This window comes from Tursiops truncatus, chromosome 6 (genome assembly GCF_011762595.2).
Source record: "Tursiops truncatus isolate mTurTru1 chromosome 6, mTurTru1.mat.Y, whole genome shotgun sequence".
In the NCBI taxonomy this organism is placed as follows: Eukaryota; Metazoa; Chordata; class Mammalia; order Artiodactyla; family Delphinidae; genus Tursiops; species Tursiops truncatus.
This window is the reverse complement of record NC_047039.1, coordinates 35,235,817-35,256,482: the sequence shown is the minus strand read 5'-3', so window position 1 is coordinate 35,256,482 and position 20,666 is coordinate 35,235,817. Positions and strand designations below refer to the sequence as shown.

Genomic DNA, 20,666 nt, shown 5'->3' with positions numbered 1-20,666 from the left:
GACCAAGCATGAGTATGTGGCCACAATTAGCCGAACATCCAGTCCAACTGTTTGCACTGTCCAACAGTCCAGTTGACTCCATCAATGTTCCATACATGGGCTATCACTGCTTGGATTAGAACACTGCACATATAAAATAATTTTTAACACCCTAAAGTCTCACAATTAGAATTTGGCAAAGCAATCTACAGATTCAATGAAATCCCTATCAAATTACCAATGGTATTTTTTACAGAACTACAACAAAAAATCTTAAAATTTGTATGGAGACACAAAAGACCCTGAACAGCCGAAGCAACCTTAAGAAAGAAAAACAGAGATAGAGGAATCAGGCTCCCTGACTTCAGACTATACTACAAAGCTACAGTAATCAAGACAGTATGATAATGGCACAAAAACAGAAATATAGATCAATGGAACAGGATAGAAAGCCCAGAGATAAACCCACGCACATATGGTCATCTTATCTTTGACAAAGGAGGCAAGCATATACAATGGAGAAAAGGTAGCCTCTTCAATAAGTGCTGCTGGGAAAACCAGACAGCTACATGTTAAAGAATGAAATTAGAACACTTCCTAACATCATACACAAAAATAAACTCAAAATGGATTAAAGACCTAAATGTAAGACTGGACACTATAAAACTCTTAGAGGAAAACATAGGCAGAACACTCTTTGACATAAATCACAGCAAGATCTTTTTTGATCCACCTCCTAGAGTAATGGAAATAAAAACAAAAATAAACAATGGGACCTAATGAAACTTAAAAGATTTTGCACAGCAAAGGAAACCATAAACAAGACGAAAAGACAACCCTCAGAATGGGAGAAAATATTTGCAAATGAATCAACGGACAAAGGATTAATCTCCAAAATATATAAACAGCTCATGCAGCTCAATATTGAAAAAACAAACAACCCAATCCAAAAATGGGCAGAAGACCTAAATAGACATTTCTCCAAAGAAGACATACAGATGGCCAAGAGGCACATGAAAAGCTGCTCAACATCACTAATTATTAGAGAAATGCAAGTCAAAACTACAATGAGGTATCACCTCAAACCAGTTAGAATGGGCATCTTGAGAAAATCTACAAACAACAAATGCTGGAGAGGGTGTGGAGAAAAGTGAACCCTCTTGCACTGTTGGTGGAAATGTAAATTGATACAGCCACTATGGAGAACAGTATGGAGGTTCCTTAAAGAACTAAAAATAGAATTACCATATGACCCAGCAATCCCACTACTGGCCACATACCCAGAGAAAACCATAATTCAAAAAGACATATGCACCCCAATGTTCACTGCATCACTATTTACAAGAGCCAGCTCATGGAAGCAACCTAAATGCTCATTGACAGACAAATGGATAAAAAAGATGTGGTACATATATACAATGGAATATTACTCAGCCATAAAAAGAAACGAAATTGAGATATTTGTCATGAGGTGGATGGACCTAGAGACTGTCATACAGAGTGAAGTAAGTCAGAAAGAGAAAAACAAATATCGTATATTAATGCATATATGTGGAATCTAGAAAAATGGTACAGATGAACTGGTTTGCAAGGCAGAAACAGTGACACAGATGTAGAGAACAAACGTATGGACACCAAAGGGGGAAAGCGGGGCTAATAGTGGTGGGATGAACTGGGAGATTGGGATTGACATATATATACACTAATATGTATAAAACGCGTAACTAATAAGAACCTGCTGTATAAATAAATAAATAAGAAAAAAATTAGAATTTGGCAGCTATCACAAAACTCACTCCTGGACATACTATTTTCTCAAGTAGCCTCAACAGGGTGCTATGTTTGAAATCAAAGAAATCTCCTTGGTGCATTCCCTTTAACAAGGGATAATTAAGCTACTTAATATTTTCAACACAAGGAACAATCACAGATTAGGCACAATATAGGTTTCTCAGTTATCAGTGAACAAATGTATGATTTAAATATCTGCTGTGTTTTAAGTATCTTTAACTATTTTAGTATGTATCAGCTGCAGTTCAAAACAGTTTGACCCCCAACATCTGAAGCGATTTCTCTGTGGTCACAAAACAATTAGCCTTTCGGGAAGCCAGGTCTCCTGGTCTCATAAATACAGCTCTTTACACCACATCATTCCATCTGATTTCCTCCCTGTGTTACCCAGCAAGGTTCTATACATTCTACAGCTTTCCCATGCTTCAGTCTTTGGATGTCTACTAATAAGGTCAGATTTTTATCAACGATCTATAGTAGGTCAATACCCGTCACATGCAGTTGTTAAGATGCACAGCAGGGACTTCCCTGGCGGCGCAGTGGTTAAGAATCCACCTGCCAATGCAGGGGACACAGGTTCGAGCCCTGGTCCTGGAAGATCCCACATGCCATGGAACAACTAAGCCCACAAGCCACAACTACTGAGCCTGCATGCCACAACTACTGAAGCTCACGCACCTAGAGCCTGTGCTCCGCAACAAGAGAAGCCACCGCAATGAGAAGACCAGGCATCACAACAAAGGATAGCCCCCACTCGCTGCAACTAGAGAAAGCCCACGCACAACAAGCAAGACCCAATGCAGCCAAATAAATTAATAAATAATATTTATTTAAAAAAAAAAAGATTTATAGTAACCTTCAAAACTCCCCCAGTGATTGGATTAGTAAGAGAGAGAATCATCGTTAAAACTTAAAGCTCTGGGGCTTCCCTGGTAGTGCAGTGGTTGAGAGTCCACCTGCCAATGCAGGGGACGTGGGTTCGTGCCCCGGTCTGGGAAGATCCCACATGCCGCGGAGCGGCTGGGCCCATGAGCCATGGCCGCTGAGCCTGCGCGTCCGGAGCCTGTGCTCCGCAACGGGAGAGGCCACAACAGTGAGAGGCCCGCGTACCACAAAAAAAAAAAAAAAAAACTTAAAGCTCTGAACTCCTCTACCAGGGCTCTTTTTTGTGTATCTGCTATGCTACTCAGATAAAAAGCGATATAATATGTAGAAGTATGTCTCAAACAATTCATAAATCTCATTCCAGCGAATAAGTTCTATGATTTTTAATAAATAATTTTTGTGGCTTTCCAAAAATATCACCATTAAGTCTAATGACAGCAACTATAAGTAAGAAGAAAGAGTTTACATACTAAAGGGCTAAAATAAAGAGTTCACCAAGGGACTTTCACTCCAAGGAATTACTGGTAGACCTCTACCAAGGCAAAGGTTATTGCTTCGTTTCTACAATCTTGAAGGGAAAAGAAGTCTTATCAGGAAAGAAGAATGTGCAATTAAAATAATATTATATCAGTGAAGTTCTAAGTGAAGACATCACCCTAAAATTTAATTTTATAACTTTTCCAATCTACGTTTGGGACCACCACAATATGTGAAAAGGCAAATCAGCTCTTCTGTAACACTGAACAAAATTTTCTGAGAACCTGCCATATACTAAATATACTTTCTATGCACAGGTATATACAATGCCACTGTACTTTCACAAATGCTCATTGTTCACATGTAACACTAGTAACTCAGAAAGGTTCTACTGCCAAAACTCCTTCGCTCTAGCCACCAATACAGGTATTTTGATTTTGAATCACAAGTTCAAAATCCAATTATTTACAACTAAGCAAGAAGCATAATTTAAAATAAGAATCTCTAGTGAAATTATCTTTTTAAGCACAGTAAGAATAGATTACAAAAATGACAGTATCCTTTGCCAGAAACATACCTGTTTAACTTTAGCTTCAAACTCTGAATCATTTTTATCAAAGATCACTTGAGCAAGACGCATCTGTTCAGCTGTTGCCTGGAAAAGCACATACAACTGTTCAAGATTGGAGCACCAAAAATACAAGTTAGATGCCAAAATCTGGTATAAACAGATAAAAACTCTCTATCACTGTGGTAACAGAAATACTGATTGACTAAAAAAAAGGACTCTGAATTTAGACCTCTTAAATGTCTACAGTGTATTCCCAAAAGGTAAATAAGCATCAAATTAAATAGCATAAAGGTCCCAGTCCTTTGACCAAAAGACCTGAAGTCCTGTTCATCTTCATTAGCCTTGTGACTCATTTGAATTTTCTTTTTTGAATTTTCTTTCCCCTGGGCAGATGAAGTTACAGCATAACAGAAAGTGGAAGAACAGGAAGCAGTGGAAACAACCGCCAGGATACAGGCTTAGACACAACCTTGCTGTCAAAAAGCAAAAAACCTCTGCTATCAACTCAAAAAAGGTCAGTTCGGAAGGGAAAAGGCTGTATTTATCTAAATAAAAATTATTTTTTAAGTTACATTTTTATTTTTAACCACAATTTTAAAATGGTTTTAATTTAACAGAATTTTAAGGAAGCAACTTTCAAACGCTTAGTCAACTATGTAGAAAACTCTTTTCCAGTTGCTTTTTTCACTCAAAATCCTTCTTAAAAAAAAATTCAAATTACCGAATTTTTGAGGTTTCCTTTTGTAGTATTTCTGGCAATTAAAAATTAGAAAGGTTTTTTTTATTTATTTATTTATGGCTGCATTGGGTCTTTGCTGCTGTGCGCGGGCTTTTCTCTAGTTGTGGTGAGCGGGGACTACTCTTGTTGCGGTGTGCGGGCTTCTTATTGCCGTGGCTTCTCTTGTTGCGGAGCACAGGCTCTAGGCGTGCGGGCTTTGGTAGTTGTGGCTCGCGGGCTCTAGAGCACAGGCTCAGTAGTTGTGGCGCACAGGCTTAGTTGCTCCGTGGCATGTGGGATCTTCCCAGACCAGGGCTCGAACCCGTGTCCCCTGCATTGGCATGCAGATTCTTAACCACTGCACCACCAGGGAAGCCCAGAAAGATATTTTTTAAATGAGGAAACTTTGGGGAATTCCCTGGCAGTTCAGTGGTTACAACTCCGTGTTTTCACTGCCAAGGGTGTGGGTTCTGTCCCTGGTCAGGGAACTAAGATCCCACAAGCCATGTGGCACAGCCAAAGAAATAATAAAAAATAAGAAATTTGAAAAAGGTAACTCTTGTGCATCAGTTAATAGTAACATACCAACCATTGCTAGCTAAAATCTTTACTAACTCCCAACATAAATATTTTTAAAGTTAAATCATTTAAATTACTGAATGAGCTTGGGGGGGAGGGGAGACCCACCAAGTGCTAATAATAAACAACTTTTTAAAAATATATTTATGTATGTATGTATGTACGGCTGCATTGGGTCTTCATTGCTGTGTGCAGGCTTTCTCTAGTTGCGCAGAGCAGGGGCTATTCTTCTTTGCAGTGTGCGTGCTTCTCATTGCGGTGGCTTCTATTGTTGCGGAGCACGAGCTCTAGGCGTGTGGGCTTCAGTAGTTGTGGCACGCAAGCTCAGTAGTCGTGGCTTACGGGCTCTAGAGCGCAGGCTCAGTAGTTGTGGCGCACGGGTTTAGTTGCTCTGCAGCATGTGGGATCTTCCCGGACCAGGGCTCGAACCCGTGTCCCCTGCATTGGCAGGCTGATTCTTAACCACTGTGCCACCAAGGAAGTCCCAACAAACAACTTTTCACCTTTGCTTTTAATATAGATTCATAATAATCTCAATGGGGGTGGAGGGGGAGAGGTTGTTAGTGTTTTTTACAATGTAAAAACGCTTCTCACAAGAGCTTTCCAGTCCATGTTGTTGGTTGATTATACAAGCTCCCACTACCTTTGGTCTGTTCCCTCCAATCCAATGGCCAATCCTTTCATCCCAACCTATGCCTGGTGTGACCTCAGTTGTAGTGTTACATTACACCCAGAAAGATGTTTGTACAGTTTCTACACACACGGCAAATTTTACCTCAATCCTAACCAGTATATATAAGGGCCTTTTTTACACACACCCTCAAGTGAGAAGTCCCAATGCAGCAGCCAAAGGGACCAAGGTATGAAATAACTGTATGAAGTAAAAAGGAAAACCAAAGGGGAAGGTGAGTTCTGGAAGACGGCACTTCCACGTTATACATTTGAGCTTTGGGTAGTGGCAACCTTTTATGAAAGTAAGCCACTGGGATAAAAAAACTATATATATATATATATATATATATATATATATAAACTGAATCACTCTGCTGTACAGCAGTAATTAACACAATATTGTAAATCAACTATACTTCAATAAAAATAAAAAATAATTTAAAAATTAAAAAATAATAAACTAAAAAGAAAAAAAGTAAACCAATGTGGCCCTTAGTGCCAAAACCCTGCATGATTAATTTTTGCCCATTTTTCCTGATAGCAATCACTTCTACTCTGAATTTCAAATCTAGAAATTGTACCTCAACACATATTCATTGAGCCCTGCTGCAACCCAAGCAATATGAATGTTCATCACTTACCATTAAATTTCCTTAAATTACAAAATTTTCACAAAGCCCACAAGAAAATAACAGTGACCCATAAGGTAACTATCTAATACCAAAAACTATTTATTTGGTACTTACATATTTTTCTCTTATATCAAAAACAAAATACTAATCACACTACTTTGTAGGAATACATAATCAATTGTAAATACCTATATCATAATGCTTATTAGCTGCATACAAGTCTACAGGATAGGTCTTGCATTTTACTTACTCTGAATTCTTCATTACTACCCAAACACTACAGGGAGCCATTGTTACACCTAATACATCCAGGATAGCTTTCTTAGAATAAATACAAAGATGTGAAACTACTAGGTCAAATAAGTATATAGAAAAATGTTAAAAGTAGTTTCATACCATCTGCTCAAAAATGCTCTTCACAAAGGCTGCAAAACTTTATACTCAATTAACAGTGTAAAAGAGCCTGCTTCCTCAAACTCCAGTCTAAAAAAATGCAAATTTAACCAATTAAAAATGATCTCTATTTGGTTTGATTTTTACTTCTTAGATCATTAGAGTAATCTTTTAAAAATACACTTACTGGGACTTCCCTGGTGGCGCAGTGATTAAGAATCTGCCTGCCAATGCAGGGGACATGGGTTCAAGTCCTGGTCCGGGAAGATCCCACATGCCGCGGAGCAACTAAGCCCGTGCGCCACAACTACCAAGCCTGCACTCTAGAGCCCGCAAGCCACAACTACTGAGCCCACATGCCACAGCTACTGAAGCTGGTGCGCCTAGAGCCCATGCTCCCCAACAAGAGAAGCCACCGCGATGAGAAACCCACGCACCACAACGAAGAGTAGCCCCTGCTTGCTGCAACTAGAGAAAGCCCGTGCACAGCAACAAAGAACCAACACAGCCAAAAATAAATACATAAATAAATTTTTAAAAAATAAAAATACACTTACTAATATGGCAATGATAAAAAGACTATAAGAGGGAGTAGTAGAGCCGAAAACATCTTCATTTTGCAACCATCACAGTAAAGCCTATTTCAAACAAGAATCATCAACGAATGCTGATTCTAAAGGGGAAAGCTTGATGAGGAAGAGGTTATTTACACATGGTCTCAAAGTGTCTCCACAAAGATTATTTTTTAGTTGCTGGCAGAAATCTAGTAAACAACAAATTAGGGGAAATGGGAAAATCTGGACTCAGTGATCAAAATTAACATCCTCAGGGAGGGGCAGAGAGACATCACGTGACTCTACATATGGTACTCAGAAATACTCAATGTCGGTTAAACAGCATTCCTGAGATCTATAACCTGAATCTCATCAGAAGGAAACATCAAAACACAAATTCAAATTGAACATTTTTTACAGTAATTGGCCTTCTTCAAAATTGCTATTATTTCAGAAGACCAAGAAAGGTTAAGAACAGTTCCAGATTAATGAAGACTAAAAAAGCATGTCAAGCAAAGGGGATGTGATGACGCTATACTGGAAGAAGGAAACGTGCTATAAAGGACATTACTGGCGTAACTGACATTACTGGAATAAATGAAAGTCCCACATTGACAAAACCGGAATATTAACTGTAGAGAAAGAACACTGTAACAATGATACATTTAAGAAATTTGATAGTGGAATTATGTTTGTATAAAGAAACATCTTTGTTCTAACTTTATAGCAAACCTAAAATCCTGTGGACAACAACAACACAGGATAAAACTAGGTGACAAGGTATCCCTTACAAACCTCAAAATACAAAGAGGAAAAGAAAAAACAACAGATACAAGATCTGCATGGTAATAATTGTGGCAGAGGCCAGCACTGGGGTGTTTGACTGGCCTAAGAACAGGAAAACCCCAAGTAGCCAAGAGGCACTTACTGGAAAGTAAGGTGGGCCAATTTGAGCACAGCACCTGGCACTATAGGGTTTTGACAACTCCAAGAGCAAACTATGTGTGAGGATTGCAGAAAGGTTTAAATAGGCTGGGGTAGTTACCATCATAAACTACTGAAACTAACCAGCTAAGGTTCCCATCAAGAGAAAATACTGGGAGTAAAATCAAAACTGGGCCACATATATAGAAAAATCTAAAAAAGTCCACACTGAGGGAGGAGAACAAAGACAGGAAATCTCAGAAAGCAAGCCAACATAATTATTCAGAAAAAGAGGAAACACTATGAAATTAGAAAAGCCACTTTGAACCATGGTGCCATGTTAAAGTCCAAAAAGACTCATTTCACATAAAAATGAGCAATAGAAAATTAAAGGTCAAATCCCATACAAAGTTACTATAAGAGAAAAAGAATATAAGCAGATTAATACACACCAAAACCAATGACAGTACACCAAAAAAGGTGCCTAGGAAAAAAGCAAAACTGCTATCTTCTGTTTCAAAATGCACTAAAAGACTGAGCATGAAGAAAACAATAAAGACGTAAAAGAATAACATTTTATATCTAAGTTTTTCTAATTCAGAAATGAAAATGAAGACTAAACTAGAAGGAACACAAAAATAAACTTAACAGTTAATGCTACAAGAGAAATAAAAGGTGAAAGAGGAAAAATACTTTAAGTAAAAAATTTAAAAAAGGAAAAAGAAAAGATAAAAGAATGGTAGAAAGAAAGTGTCAAATGTTGAATGTAGGCAAAAGACAACTCAACCTGAATCTGTGGAGAATACAAGTCTCTGAAGAAGACAAGGACAGAAAGGAAACAGTACAAATGTTTAAAGCTAAAATTCAAGAGAAATGTCTGGAAAGCAAATAGAATAATGTTCAAATTTGTGAAAGAAAACACACCATACTTAAGAACATCAACCCATAACAACCCATACTGAGAAATTTTCTAGTAAAATATCTGGACTCTAAAAAATATCCATCGTGCATGTAGGCAGAAATGACAAAAGACTTACAAGGGAAAGAAATCAGTGTGTCATTAAACTTGTCAAAAGCAGTGCTTTATGCAAAAAGAAAATTAAGTAACATTTTAAGATACTCAAGTACAGAAAATATGAGCCTAGCATTTATAGAGAGCAAAACTGACTTTATGCTCAAATAGAAAGGGCATAAATTGTTACCAGCACGGAAGAAAACAGGAAAAAGGCTTATTCTCATGAGCCTTTCCTGAGGAATCAATAACAGCATTGGCTTCAAACAACCAAAATGACTAGAGATACTGACCTAAGTATTAATGGTGACTGTTAAGCATATACTTATTGTAGAAGTAAAACTAAATGATGTCTCAAATGGAGAAAGTACAGTATACAATGGGCACATGAATAGGGTATGTAGATACAGTATAATATTTAAAGGGGGGTAGAGGGGGAATCTTACAAGTTTCAGATGGAGCTTATCGGCTGATTCAGGTGCAATGGGTACCAAAGGCTGTACCCTGGAGCAGTGGGTGCACCAATCTGTCCTTCAGGCTGGCATTAGCAGCCACATCATTTTTTCACTTGAGGACCACCTCTATCAAGTAAAATATGCTTTCAAGGCTATTAATGGAGGCGGTCTTGTATTAAGGCTCTCACAGTGAAAAACCAAGTAGTAACCATCATAAAAGAAAGCAGATAACAAGTTACTAAATTCCAGCAGAGTGACTAACTTATTCTAGATAACCAAAAACGCTGTGTCATGAAATAATGGAATGACTGCTGACAATGGTTCCCAGGTACAGAGTCACATTATGAGACAGCAAACAGCAAAAAAAGGATGGCTATGAGATCCCTGTTTGTGTCGAAGAATTGTAGACACTTACTTCCCAGGTCCATACACAGAGTGCCTCTTGGTTGTTGAATAATTTTCACCAATACTAATAAAGATCAAGGCCCTCAGATGTGCAAGTGTGATCATCCTGCAAGTTACTATCAGTTTAAAAGCTACTACAAAAGAAGCTGAAGCAAATAAACGAAGCAGTTTCCTTGAAATTTCAAGTCGGCAGAAATTATTCAGTTAGACATTTGTTCTATCAACTGACTTCAAGATAAAGTTTAAAATTCTAAATTCAGAACATTTTTACAGAATCAGAGACTGATACACACGTTGTTGCTCCAGCAAAGGATGTAAACATTTATATCAGGACTCCCCTGGTGGCGCAGTGGTTAAGAATCCGCCTGCCGGGCTTCCCTGGTGGTGCAGTGGTTGAGAGTCCGCCTAACGATGCAGGGGACACGGGTTCATGCCCCGGTCCGGGAAGATCCCACATGCGGCAGAGCGGCTGGGCCCGTGAGCCATGGCCGCTGAGCCTGCACGTCGGGAGGCTGTTGCTCCGCAACGGGAGAGGTCACAACAGTGAGAGGCCCGCGTACCGCAAAAAAACAAAAAAAAAAGAATCCGCCTGCCAATGCAGGGGACATGGGTTCGAGCCCTGGTCCGGGAAGATCCCACATGCCGCGGAGTAACTAAGCCCATGCGCCACAACTACTGAGCCTGTGCTCTAGAGCCTGCGAGCCACAACTACTGAGCCCACGTGCCTAGAGCCCATGCTCCGCAACAAGAGAAGCCACCGCAATGAGAAGCCCGCGCACCGCAACAGAGTAGCCACCACTTGCCCCAACTAGAGAAAGCCCGCACGCAGCAACGAAGACCCAACGCAGCCAAAAAACTTAAATTAAAAAAATATGTATATATATAATTATACCATCCCCTGGTTCTGAAGAAACTAGTATTCTCAGTGTAGAAGTGATCAAAATGTAATATAAAAGAAGTGAAAATCCTGTAGTCCTGAATTTGAACTATCAGCATTACTAACTCATAAGGCATTTTACTTTTAACTGTCCACTGGAGAGACCTATAAACAATGACAAGCCCAGTAACAATAAACATCAGTTACCAGATTGAGGTCTCTAAGTGCCATTTCCTACTAAAAGATGCCAGGATTCCTTAGAGCAATGTCTGATCTAGGTACACAGCAGGAATTATACAAAATAAGTCTGGAATAACTCATCATACCAGTTTATGAAGAAACCATCAAAGATTACTAGAAAGTCAAAAAGCCCTCAGGAGCCAATTTGAAGAGACCTGGCCAAAGATAGGATAATTTCAACTTCAAAAAGGGTAATAACTAGAAATAACTGAAATCCTTCAAATGTTTAAATTCATAGGTTCACAATAATATTTTTAATACTAATTATTCACCTTTGGAGGATGACAGGTAACCAATTACTTTAAAAACCTGTAAATAGGGGCTTCCCTGGTGGCACAGTTGAGAGTTCGCCTGCCAATGCAGGGGACACAGGTTCGTGCCCCGGTCCAGGAAGATCCCACATGCTGCGGAGCGGCTGGGCCCGTGAGCCATGGCCACTGAGCCTGCGCGTCCGGAGCCTATGCTCTGCAACAGGAGAGGCCACAGCAGTGAGAGGCCGTGTACGAAAAACAAAACAAAACAAACCTATAAATATACTCTTCAAATGTGCAATGGTCAGGAAAAACAAGGAAAGACTGAAAAACTGTTGCAGATCAGAAGAGACTAAGGAGACATGAAAACAAATCCTGGAACAGAAAAGAGAACTTGGGACTTCCTTGGTGGTCTAGTGGTTAAGAATCTGCCTTCCAATGCACAGGACGCAGGTTCAATCTCTGGTCAGGGAACTAAGATCCCACATGCCATGGGGCAACTAAGCCTGTGCACTGCAACAAAAAGATCCCACATGCCACAAGGAAGATCCCGCGTGCCACAACTAAGACCTGACTCAGCCAAATAAATAAATAAATATTTAAAACAAGAAAGAAAAGAGACCTTAGTGGAAAAACTAGGGAAACCCAAATAAAGACTGTATTAATTTAATAATATTGTGCCAATGTTATTATCTTACTCTTGACAAATAATTATATAAGACAGAAGTTAGTAAACTATAGCCTAAGATCTGATTTTTGTATGGTGTGCCAGCTAAGAAAGGTTTTAAAATTTTTTAAATGTTGTAGGGACTTCCCTGGTGGTCCAGTGGTAAAGAATCTGCCTTCCAATGCAGGGGACACGGGTTCGATCCCTGGTTGGGGAACTAAGATCCCATATGCCATAGGACAACTAAGCCCATGCGCCACAACTACTGAGCTCAGGCGTCTCAACTAGAGAGTCTGGGTGCCGCAAACTACAGAGCCCATGCACTCTGGTGCCTACATACCTCAACTAGAGAAAACCCGCAAGCCACAACTAGAGAGAAGCCCGCACGCCACATTGAAGAACCCGCATGCTGCAACAAAAATCCCTCATGCCCCGCAAGCTACAACTAAGACCCAACACAACCAAACATAAATAAATTAAAAAAAAAAAATGTTGTAATACAACAAAAACAAAGAAGGAACATGCAACAGAGATTGTGTGTGGCCTGCAGAGCATGAAATACTTGCCATCTGACCCTTTTTGGGAAAAGTTTTCCAACATTTGATATAAAATGTTAGCATTAAGGGAAGATTGGTACATGTTGTAGAGACCTCTGTATCATTTTCCAACTTTTCAGCAAATCTTCCAAAACACTCATTCCAAAACAGTTTTTTAAAGAAAGAAAGAATAGAAACTACAGTAGAAATAAACGAAATAAACAAGAGAAAAACAACAAAATTGACAAACCTTTTAGCTAGAACAAGCAAGAAAAGAGAGAGAAGCCTCAAGTTATCAAAATTAGGAATGAAATAGGGAACATCACTACAAACTTTAGAGGAATAAAAAGGATTGTAGGAAAATAACCATGAACAAGTGTATGCCATCAAGCTGGATAACCTAGACAAAAATCAACAATTTTGTCTAAAAAGGCAAATTCCTAAAAAGACACAAACTACTGAAACTGACTCAAGAAGAACTGAAAATCTGTTAACAAGTGATTGAACTCGTCATCAAAGAAGTTCCCAGAAAGAAAAACCCAGGCCCAGATGGCTTCACTGGTAAATTCTACCGAACAATGAAAGAACATCAATCACCAATTTTTCACAAACTTTCCCGAAAAAATAGAGAAGGGAACATTTTCTATATCATTCTATGTGGCCAGTATTACCCTGATACCAAAAGCAAAGACAACTAGAGAAAAATATCCCCCCACAAAATCCTAGCAAACCTTACCATACCAGCAACTTACCAATATGTACAATGACCAAGTTAAGTTTACCCTAAGAACGCAAGGTTGTTTAACATTTTAACGTAATACACCATATTAATAGAATAACAGACAATACCCACATGATTATTTCAGTAGACATAGAAAAAGAATTTGATAAGATCCAATACCCTTTTAGGATAAACAAACAAAAAAACCCCAACAAATCAGAAATAGAAGGGAACTTCCTCAACCTAATAAAGTCAACTTAAAAAACCTACAATTTAACATTCTACTTAATGGTGAAAGACAACTGAAAGCTTTCCTCCTAAGATCAAGAACAAAATAAGGATGTCTGTTCCAGCCATTTGTACTGAAGAGTCTAATCAATGCAATTAGACAGGAAAAGTCCTTAGGCAATTAAGCAAGGAAAGTAGAATATATGCATGAACTAAATTCTTACAGCTTTAAAATATTAGTACACACAGACACACACTCTCTCAGAAAAATGCTAAAACTTGAGAAGAACACATTAAAAGTATTATACAGGATAGGGCCAACAGCAATTTGGTAAATAACCATCATGAAACTATTCATCCATGAAGCATTATCTTTCTATAAAATCAAAAAGTTTCTATTATAAAAATTTTTAAATCATAAAGTAGAGCTTCTGTTTTATCGCTAGAAAGATCTTAAGAGGTAGTAATACAGTTCAACTCCATACTGTACCAAGTAATTTACTCACGCTTTATGCTAGGTGTTACTGGCACAAACCTCCTAACTACCAGAGGTGTGTAATATCCAGTATATCAATCATGCTGCCTCCCAACAAGGGAAGAAGCTATTTGAACAGTCTAAGAATGCAGTCATGACAGTCTAGGCTAGTGTGGCCACAAGAAGGAAGGAATGTAAAAGGAGATGTTTCTTCTGTCACTTTACATTTGAAGACTGAGAAAAGTGACTACAACATGCACAAGAACTGGGAGAACCCAGTCTGCATTAGTCATAGGAAATCTTCAAGAATCAAATGAAAAGAGGCACAGAGAAAGATGGAAATGAGAGTTCCAGGCAAGGTGGAAAGCAGTCAACGGTACATTAAGAAAATCACCAGAACTCTAAAGCAGGTGTCTGTACCAAGAAAATAAAATGAGGGACTTCCCCAGTGGTCCAGTAGGTAAGACTCTGCGCTCCCCATGTAGGGGGCCTGAGTTCGATCCCTGGTCAGGGAACTAGATCCTACATGCTGCAACTAAGAGTTCGCATGCCGCAACTAGAGCCGGCATGCCGTAACTAAAGATCACGCATGCTACAGCTCAGACCCAGCACACCCAAAATAAACAAATAATTAATAAATAAATAAATATAAAATAAAAATTATGTTTTTTTGAAAAATACAATGAGCAGAACTTTCTGGGATGAGGGTGATGTTCTGTATCTTGATAGGAGACTGGGTTACACAAGTATATGCATCCTACAAAAAATGATCTGATACACTTAAAATGTCTGTATGTAAATTTCACATATAAAAAAAGAGAAACCTAGATAAATATTAAACTCTAGTTAATGATATATAAGCTAAAGTGTTCAAGGGTAAAGTATGTCTTCACTTTGAAACGCATCAAAAAAAAAATAAGATAGCATGATGGATAGCTAGTCAGATGTGGTAAAACAAATACAGCAAAAAAGGTAATTGTGAGTGTATGGGTGTTTGCTGTACAACTCTTTCAGCTTCTCGTTATATTTGAACATTTTCATAATAAAATGTTAGGGGGGAAAAATTTCAGCAGATCAAAAAAAGAGGTCTGGAAAAAGGTCAAAAAGAAAGGGCAAGGGACTTCCCTGGTGGCGCAGTGCTTAAGAATCCGCCTGCCAATGCAGAGGACACGGGTTCGAGCCCTGGTCCAGGAAGATCCCACATGCCGTGGAGCAGCTAAGCCCATGCACCACAACTACTGAGCCTGCACTCTAGAGCCCGCGAGCCACAACTACTGAGCCCATGTGCCACAACTACTGAAGCCCACGCACGTAGAGCCTGTGCTCCGCAACAAGAGAAGCCACAGCAATAAGAAGCCCGCGCACAGCAACGAAGAGTAGCCCCCTCTCGCTGCAACTAGAGAAAGACCACGTGCAGCAACGAAGACCCAACAAAGAAGGAAGGAAGGAAGGAAGGAAGGAAGGAAGGAAGGAAGGGAGGGAGGGAGGGAGGGAGGGAAGGAGAAGCAAAGGAAAAGAAGGGGAAAACACAGATGTTAAACAGCAGCTAAAATAAAAAATATAAACGAAGACAGAGAAAGACAAGTATTATATGATATCACTTATATATGGAATCTAAAAAATAATACCGGACTTCCCTGGTGGTCCAGCTGTTAAGACTCCACACTTCCACTGCAGGAGGTGTGGGTTCAATCCCTGATCAGGAAAGTTCCGCATGCCACGCAGTGCAGCAATCAATCAATAAATCAATCAACCAGTAAAATAAAAAATAATAGCAATGAATCGATATACAAAACAGAAATGGACTCACAGACATAGAAAACAAACTTATAGTTACCAAAGGGGAAAGAAAGCAGAGGAGGGATAAATTAGAGGAGTACGGGATTAACAGATACAAACTATTTTACAGAAAATAGTTAAGCAACAAGGATTTACTGCAAGAAAAAGGGAACTGTATTTGATATAATAACCTATAATGGACAATAATCTGCAAAAATATATATATATATAAAACTGAATCACTCTGCTGTACACCTGAAACTAACAATGTGTAAATCAACTATACTTCAATTAAAACACACACACACACACACACGCATATATAATAAATGGGAAAAAATGCAAGAAAGTGAACTGCAAACCAGTTGTAGAAATTCACTCACTCACTGTATGATGTTTATTAGCAGAATGTGCCTGGTTCAAGACTCCTCACACAGAAAATATGGCATATAGAAATTTCACAGAGTATAAGATACACCAAAGCCAGGGACTCTGGCTGTAATATCTTTCTGAAAAGGGATGTAGGATCAATTAAAAGTAATAGGGCAAAGGAGAAGATAACTACAATAATAGCTCTAAAGGTAGGAATATTTAAACTTAAAAACTGCCAGAGAATTGCCTGTGCTTCCTAAATGTATACAAATTACAGAAACAAAGAAAGCTCCCCAATTCTATTATCTTATAAAATATTAATAAGAAAACACTCAAGTTGACAGACTTCCAGTAAAGATTATAAGCAGAATAGTTATTACCAACAGCATTTTGCTGTAGACAACAGTCTAGGGCTTCTACATATTTATTTTCATTTTATTTTTTTAACATCTTTATTGGAGTATAATTGCTTTACAACAGTGTGTTAGTTTCTGCTTTATAACAAAGTGAATCAGCTATACATAAACATACATCCCCATATCTCCTCCCCCTTGTGTCTCCCTCCCACCCCCCCATCCCACCCCTCTAGGTGGTCACAAAGCACAGAGCTGATCTCCCTGTGCTATGCGGCTGCTTCTGTTGTGCCCACACATTTCTAACCCTGAAGTCACTATTCATTACCATATGTAAGGTAAATACCAATTACTAATTTATTCAGACTTAGCTTTTTCAGCTTAAATACTGTGATTCTTTGCACTTCTCTTCAGTGATATCATCTGTTTTATTCCTAAGAGATTACAGACCACCTAGACATAACTTCTGAAAGCAGCACAGCTGATGCACTTGACAGTGGTTTAACAAGTACAGTATTGCAATACTAGCATAGCACAGTGATGAAGTATAAAACGTTTTAAATCAGAATTTTAAATATTTTTTTCCTTTGCTGACTGACCTAGAGCACCAAACAAATTAGAGTATGATAGGCAAGTTGTCAGGCTGAGCTCCAGAATGTGTCAAGAGATCTGTACAGTTTGTGAAATCAGAGGAAAAAGCAGAATAAAGGGGTAAGTTAACAAGGTTATACACCCTCCCCTACAACAAACATCAGTGACATTTACCATACAACTGTCAAGTGGAAAAAAACTCTTGCCAAGAAAAATAGCATTACTAACTCTCTTTCCCTGGATCTCTCTTTCATTCACTTGGCTCATAAGAAGCTAAAGCTACTTTCACAATGAAGAATGTGTTCATAGCTTTTCTAGTGGAGCCAAATGTTTTGTGCTGGATCTGTCACCCAGTAAATTTGGAAAATATAATGAAGTAGGATTTTTTGTTTTTAATCATCCTTATGCCCACCATCCAAAGATAAGCATTATTAATATAGCCTACTAGTCTTTTCTCTTAAATGTTTTAACAGTTGTGCTATAATATTGGGTCCTTTCAATAACCGGGCCTTTTCCATCAAAATTTCAAATATTATAATCACTTCATAACTTATGTGGAATATACAATAAAAGCTGCCACTTCCTGAACACAACTTATGCAATTTCTAATTCCTTCCAACCATCCTGCAAAGTAAATATTGTGAGAATAATAACGGGAAACCTCGCTAAAATGGAATCAGGAGGCCAGAAGGGGAAGCTCTCATGCAGTACCACTAGAGGTCAATTACAGGAAAAACTATCATTGTAGGCCCCAATGGGAAAAGATGTACACTGCATCCCTACAAGAAATCAACTACTCCAGCAACTCAGCTAATGAGAAACCCTTATTACCCTGAACCTCACTTTTCTCTAATGGACTTGCTCCAAACAACCCCTCCCAACTTCCTCTTCCTCTATAAAATAAGGTTCCTCTGTTTCTGGGACTCGCCTATGGTTGTTTTTGTTTTGTTTTTTTAATTTCTTTGGCTGTGTCGGGTCTTACTTGTGGCACGCTGGATCTTCGTTGAGGCATGCAGGATCTTTCACTGCGGCGCGTGGGCTCTTCGTTGCAGTGCGCGGGCTTCTCTCTAGTTATGGCATGTGGGTTTTCTCTTCTCTGGTTGTGGCGCAGGCTCCAGAGCACGTGGGCTCTGTAGTTTGCGGCATGCGGGCTCAGTAGTTGTGGCGCGCAGCCTCAGTTGCCCCGCGGCATGTGGGATCTTAGTTCCCCGATCAGGGATCGAACCCACATCCCCTGCATAGGAAGGCAGATTTTCTACCACTGGACCACCAGGGAAGTCCCTTGCCTATGGTTTTTGCCGTGGCTTGCTTGTTCTGAATTGCAATTCTCTGCTATTCCCAAATAAGCCCATTTTTGCTCATAAAATAACTTTTATTTTTAAGTTCAATATTACCATACTTCATTTTACATTTTTAAAAACCGGAGTTTTTTATCTCCCCACATGATACTATATAATCAAATGACAAAACTGATTACGAGTTTATAAGACAAACCTATGTCCTATACGTCATAATATGATGCATTAAGGACAGATCATCAGGACTTCCCTGGTGGCGCAGTGGTTAAGAATCCGCCTGCCAATGCAGGGGACATGGATTCGAGCCCTGGTCTGGGAAGATCCCACATGCCACGGAGCAACTAAGCCCGTGCACCAAAACTACTGAGCCAGCACGCCCTACAGCCCGTGCTCCACAACAAGAGAAGCCACCACAATGACAAGCCCACGCACCACAACCAAGAGTAGCCCCCGCTCGCTGCAACTAGAGAAAAGTTCGCACACAGCAACAAAGACCCAACGCAGCCAAAATTAAATTAATTTAAAAAAAAGATCATCGTTTCTGTGGTATTTCTACCAAAAATGCATAACCCCCCTCTGCCCGTGCTCCGCAACAAGAAAAGCCACTGCAACAAAGCGTAGCCCCCGCTTGCTGCAACTAAAGAAAGCCCACGAAGTGTGGCCCCCACTCCCTGCAACTACAGTAAGCCCGCGCACAGCAACAAAGACCCAACACAGCCAAATAAATAAAATAAATATATAAATACATTTATTTTAAAAAAAAGAGACTAAAAAGAATTGACACCTGAATACAATGTATGATCAAGGACTTAATTAGCTAAAAACGACACTATTGGGACAATCCGGAAAATATGAATACAATGTACAGGTTATATTAGATGAGTTAACATCCTGATTTTTGATAACTGTACTGTGATTACGTAAAATAAGATCCTCGTTTTTTAACAATATACACACTAAAGTATTTAGGGGTAAAGATGCACCATATCTGCAACTTATTCTCCAAAGGTTCAGGGGAAAAGCTGTGTGTAGTTTCTCCTTTGTAGAAGGAGAGAGAAAAGGATAAATTAGTAAACACGGTAAATATGTAAAATCTGGGGGGATATGGAAGAAGGACATTTGAGAATTATGTATACTACTCTTGAAACTTTTCTCTAACTCTCCAAGCATTTTTTTTTTTTAAACTGAGGTTCAAAGAGACTTAAGTAATACATCTAATTGGTAAAGTGGTAAACTTAGGTCCCAAACCCAGGTTTATTCAGATTCAAAAGAGCTCAGCGGTTTTTCTCTTACATCCTGCTACCTCCATAGGGTATCGCAGTACACCTCTACCATTACACATTTAGAATTGGGCGATAAGCATCTTGTGGAATGAAGCACACACACCCCACCCCCAATTTCAGGTTACTTCCTTAGGAAGTACTTCCCAGAATGGGGTTAATGGATAAATGAACATGGACAATTTTACTAATACTCCTTTGAGAAATTCTCACAAAACTTTTTTTTTTTTACAAGGAAAATCAGAAATCTAAGGGTCTAGGAATCCTTCTCAAAGCTCAGTGGGCAGCTTTTTTCTTCTAATTATATAAAATGAGCCATCCCCAAAGGGCCAATGGAAAAATGATTAGGGACAACACTTGGCAGGAAGGGAGCCCTCCTTCCTCCATTCCGGAGACTTTGATTCTCTGGAAATCATTCCAAGGATTTTATTTGGGTGGAAGATGGAGATAGTTTACATTCCCAACAATTCACTTTTAATATTTAGTCTTTACTGATTTGATAAATAACAAAATAAAATATTTTAATTTATATTTGACTGTAGCAGGATTGTACCTATGATTACTCATAACTTTTATTTAGGCTATTCATGAAACAAACATTTTCTTAAGCATTCATCTATACAGAGAAGGCCTACTCCATACAGAAAGTCCAAATTTTTCCCACAATAGCCAGTCTTTCTCGGTCAGTTGTGAATAAATACCTACCAGGGTAAGGGTATTTAGGAGCAAACACTAAATAAAAGATGTTTGTTGATAGCAGCAAAATACAAGACTAACCTTATACTGGAAGATATGATGCAACCACTGAGTTGACTCCATCTCCTATGTCCCTTAACATCAACAGGGAACTTGTTTAAAAAAAGTACCTGTAGGGCTTCCCTGGTGGCGCAGTGTTGAGAGACCGCCTGCCGATGCAGGGGACACGGGTTCGTGCCCCGGTCCAGGAAGATC

At 39.1% G+C, this 20,666-nt stretch overlaps 1 protein-coding gene across 18 annotated transcripts in view; it reads right to left on the bottom strand.

Annotated features, from left to right (window-relative positions):
• UBAP2 (ubiquitin associated protein 2) overlaps positions 1–20,666 on the bottom strand; it is a 121,126-nt gene that overhangs the window by 61,476 nt on the left and 38,984 nt on the right. For 13 of the 18 annotated variants that reach the window (XR_012332229.1, XR_012332230.1, XM_033857957.2 and 10 more), the window contains one exon: positions 3,710–3,805. The exons of 1 other annotated variant lie outside the window; for it this stretch is intronic. Coding sequence is in view for 15 of the 17 variants with exons in the window: in XM_033857957.2 (XP_033713848.1) it covers positions 3,710–3,805 (96 nt within the window). In the remaining 2 variants the exon portion in view is untranslated. The remainder of the gene's footprint in view (positions 1–3,709; positions 3,806–20,666) is intronic. 4 more of the 18 variants (XM_033857959.2, XM_033857964.2, XM_033857968.2 and 1 more) reach the window with 1 other exon arrangement.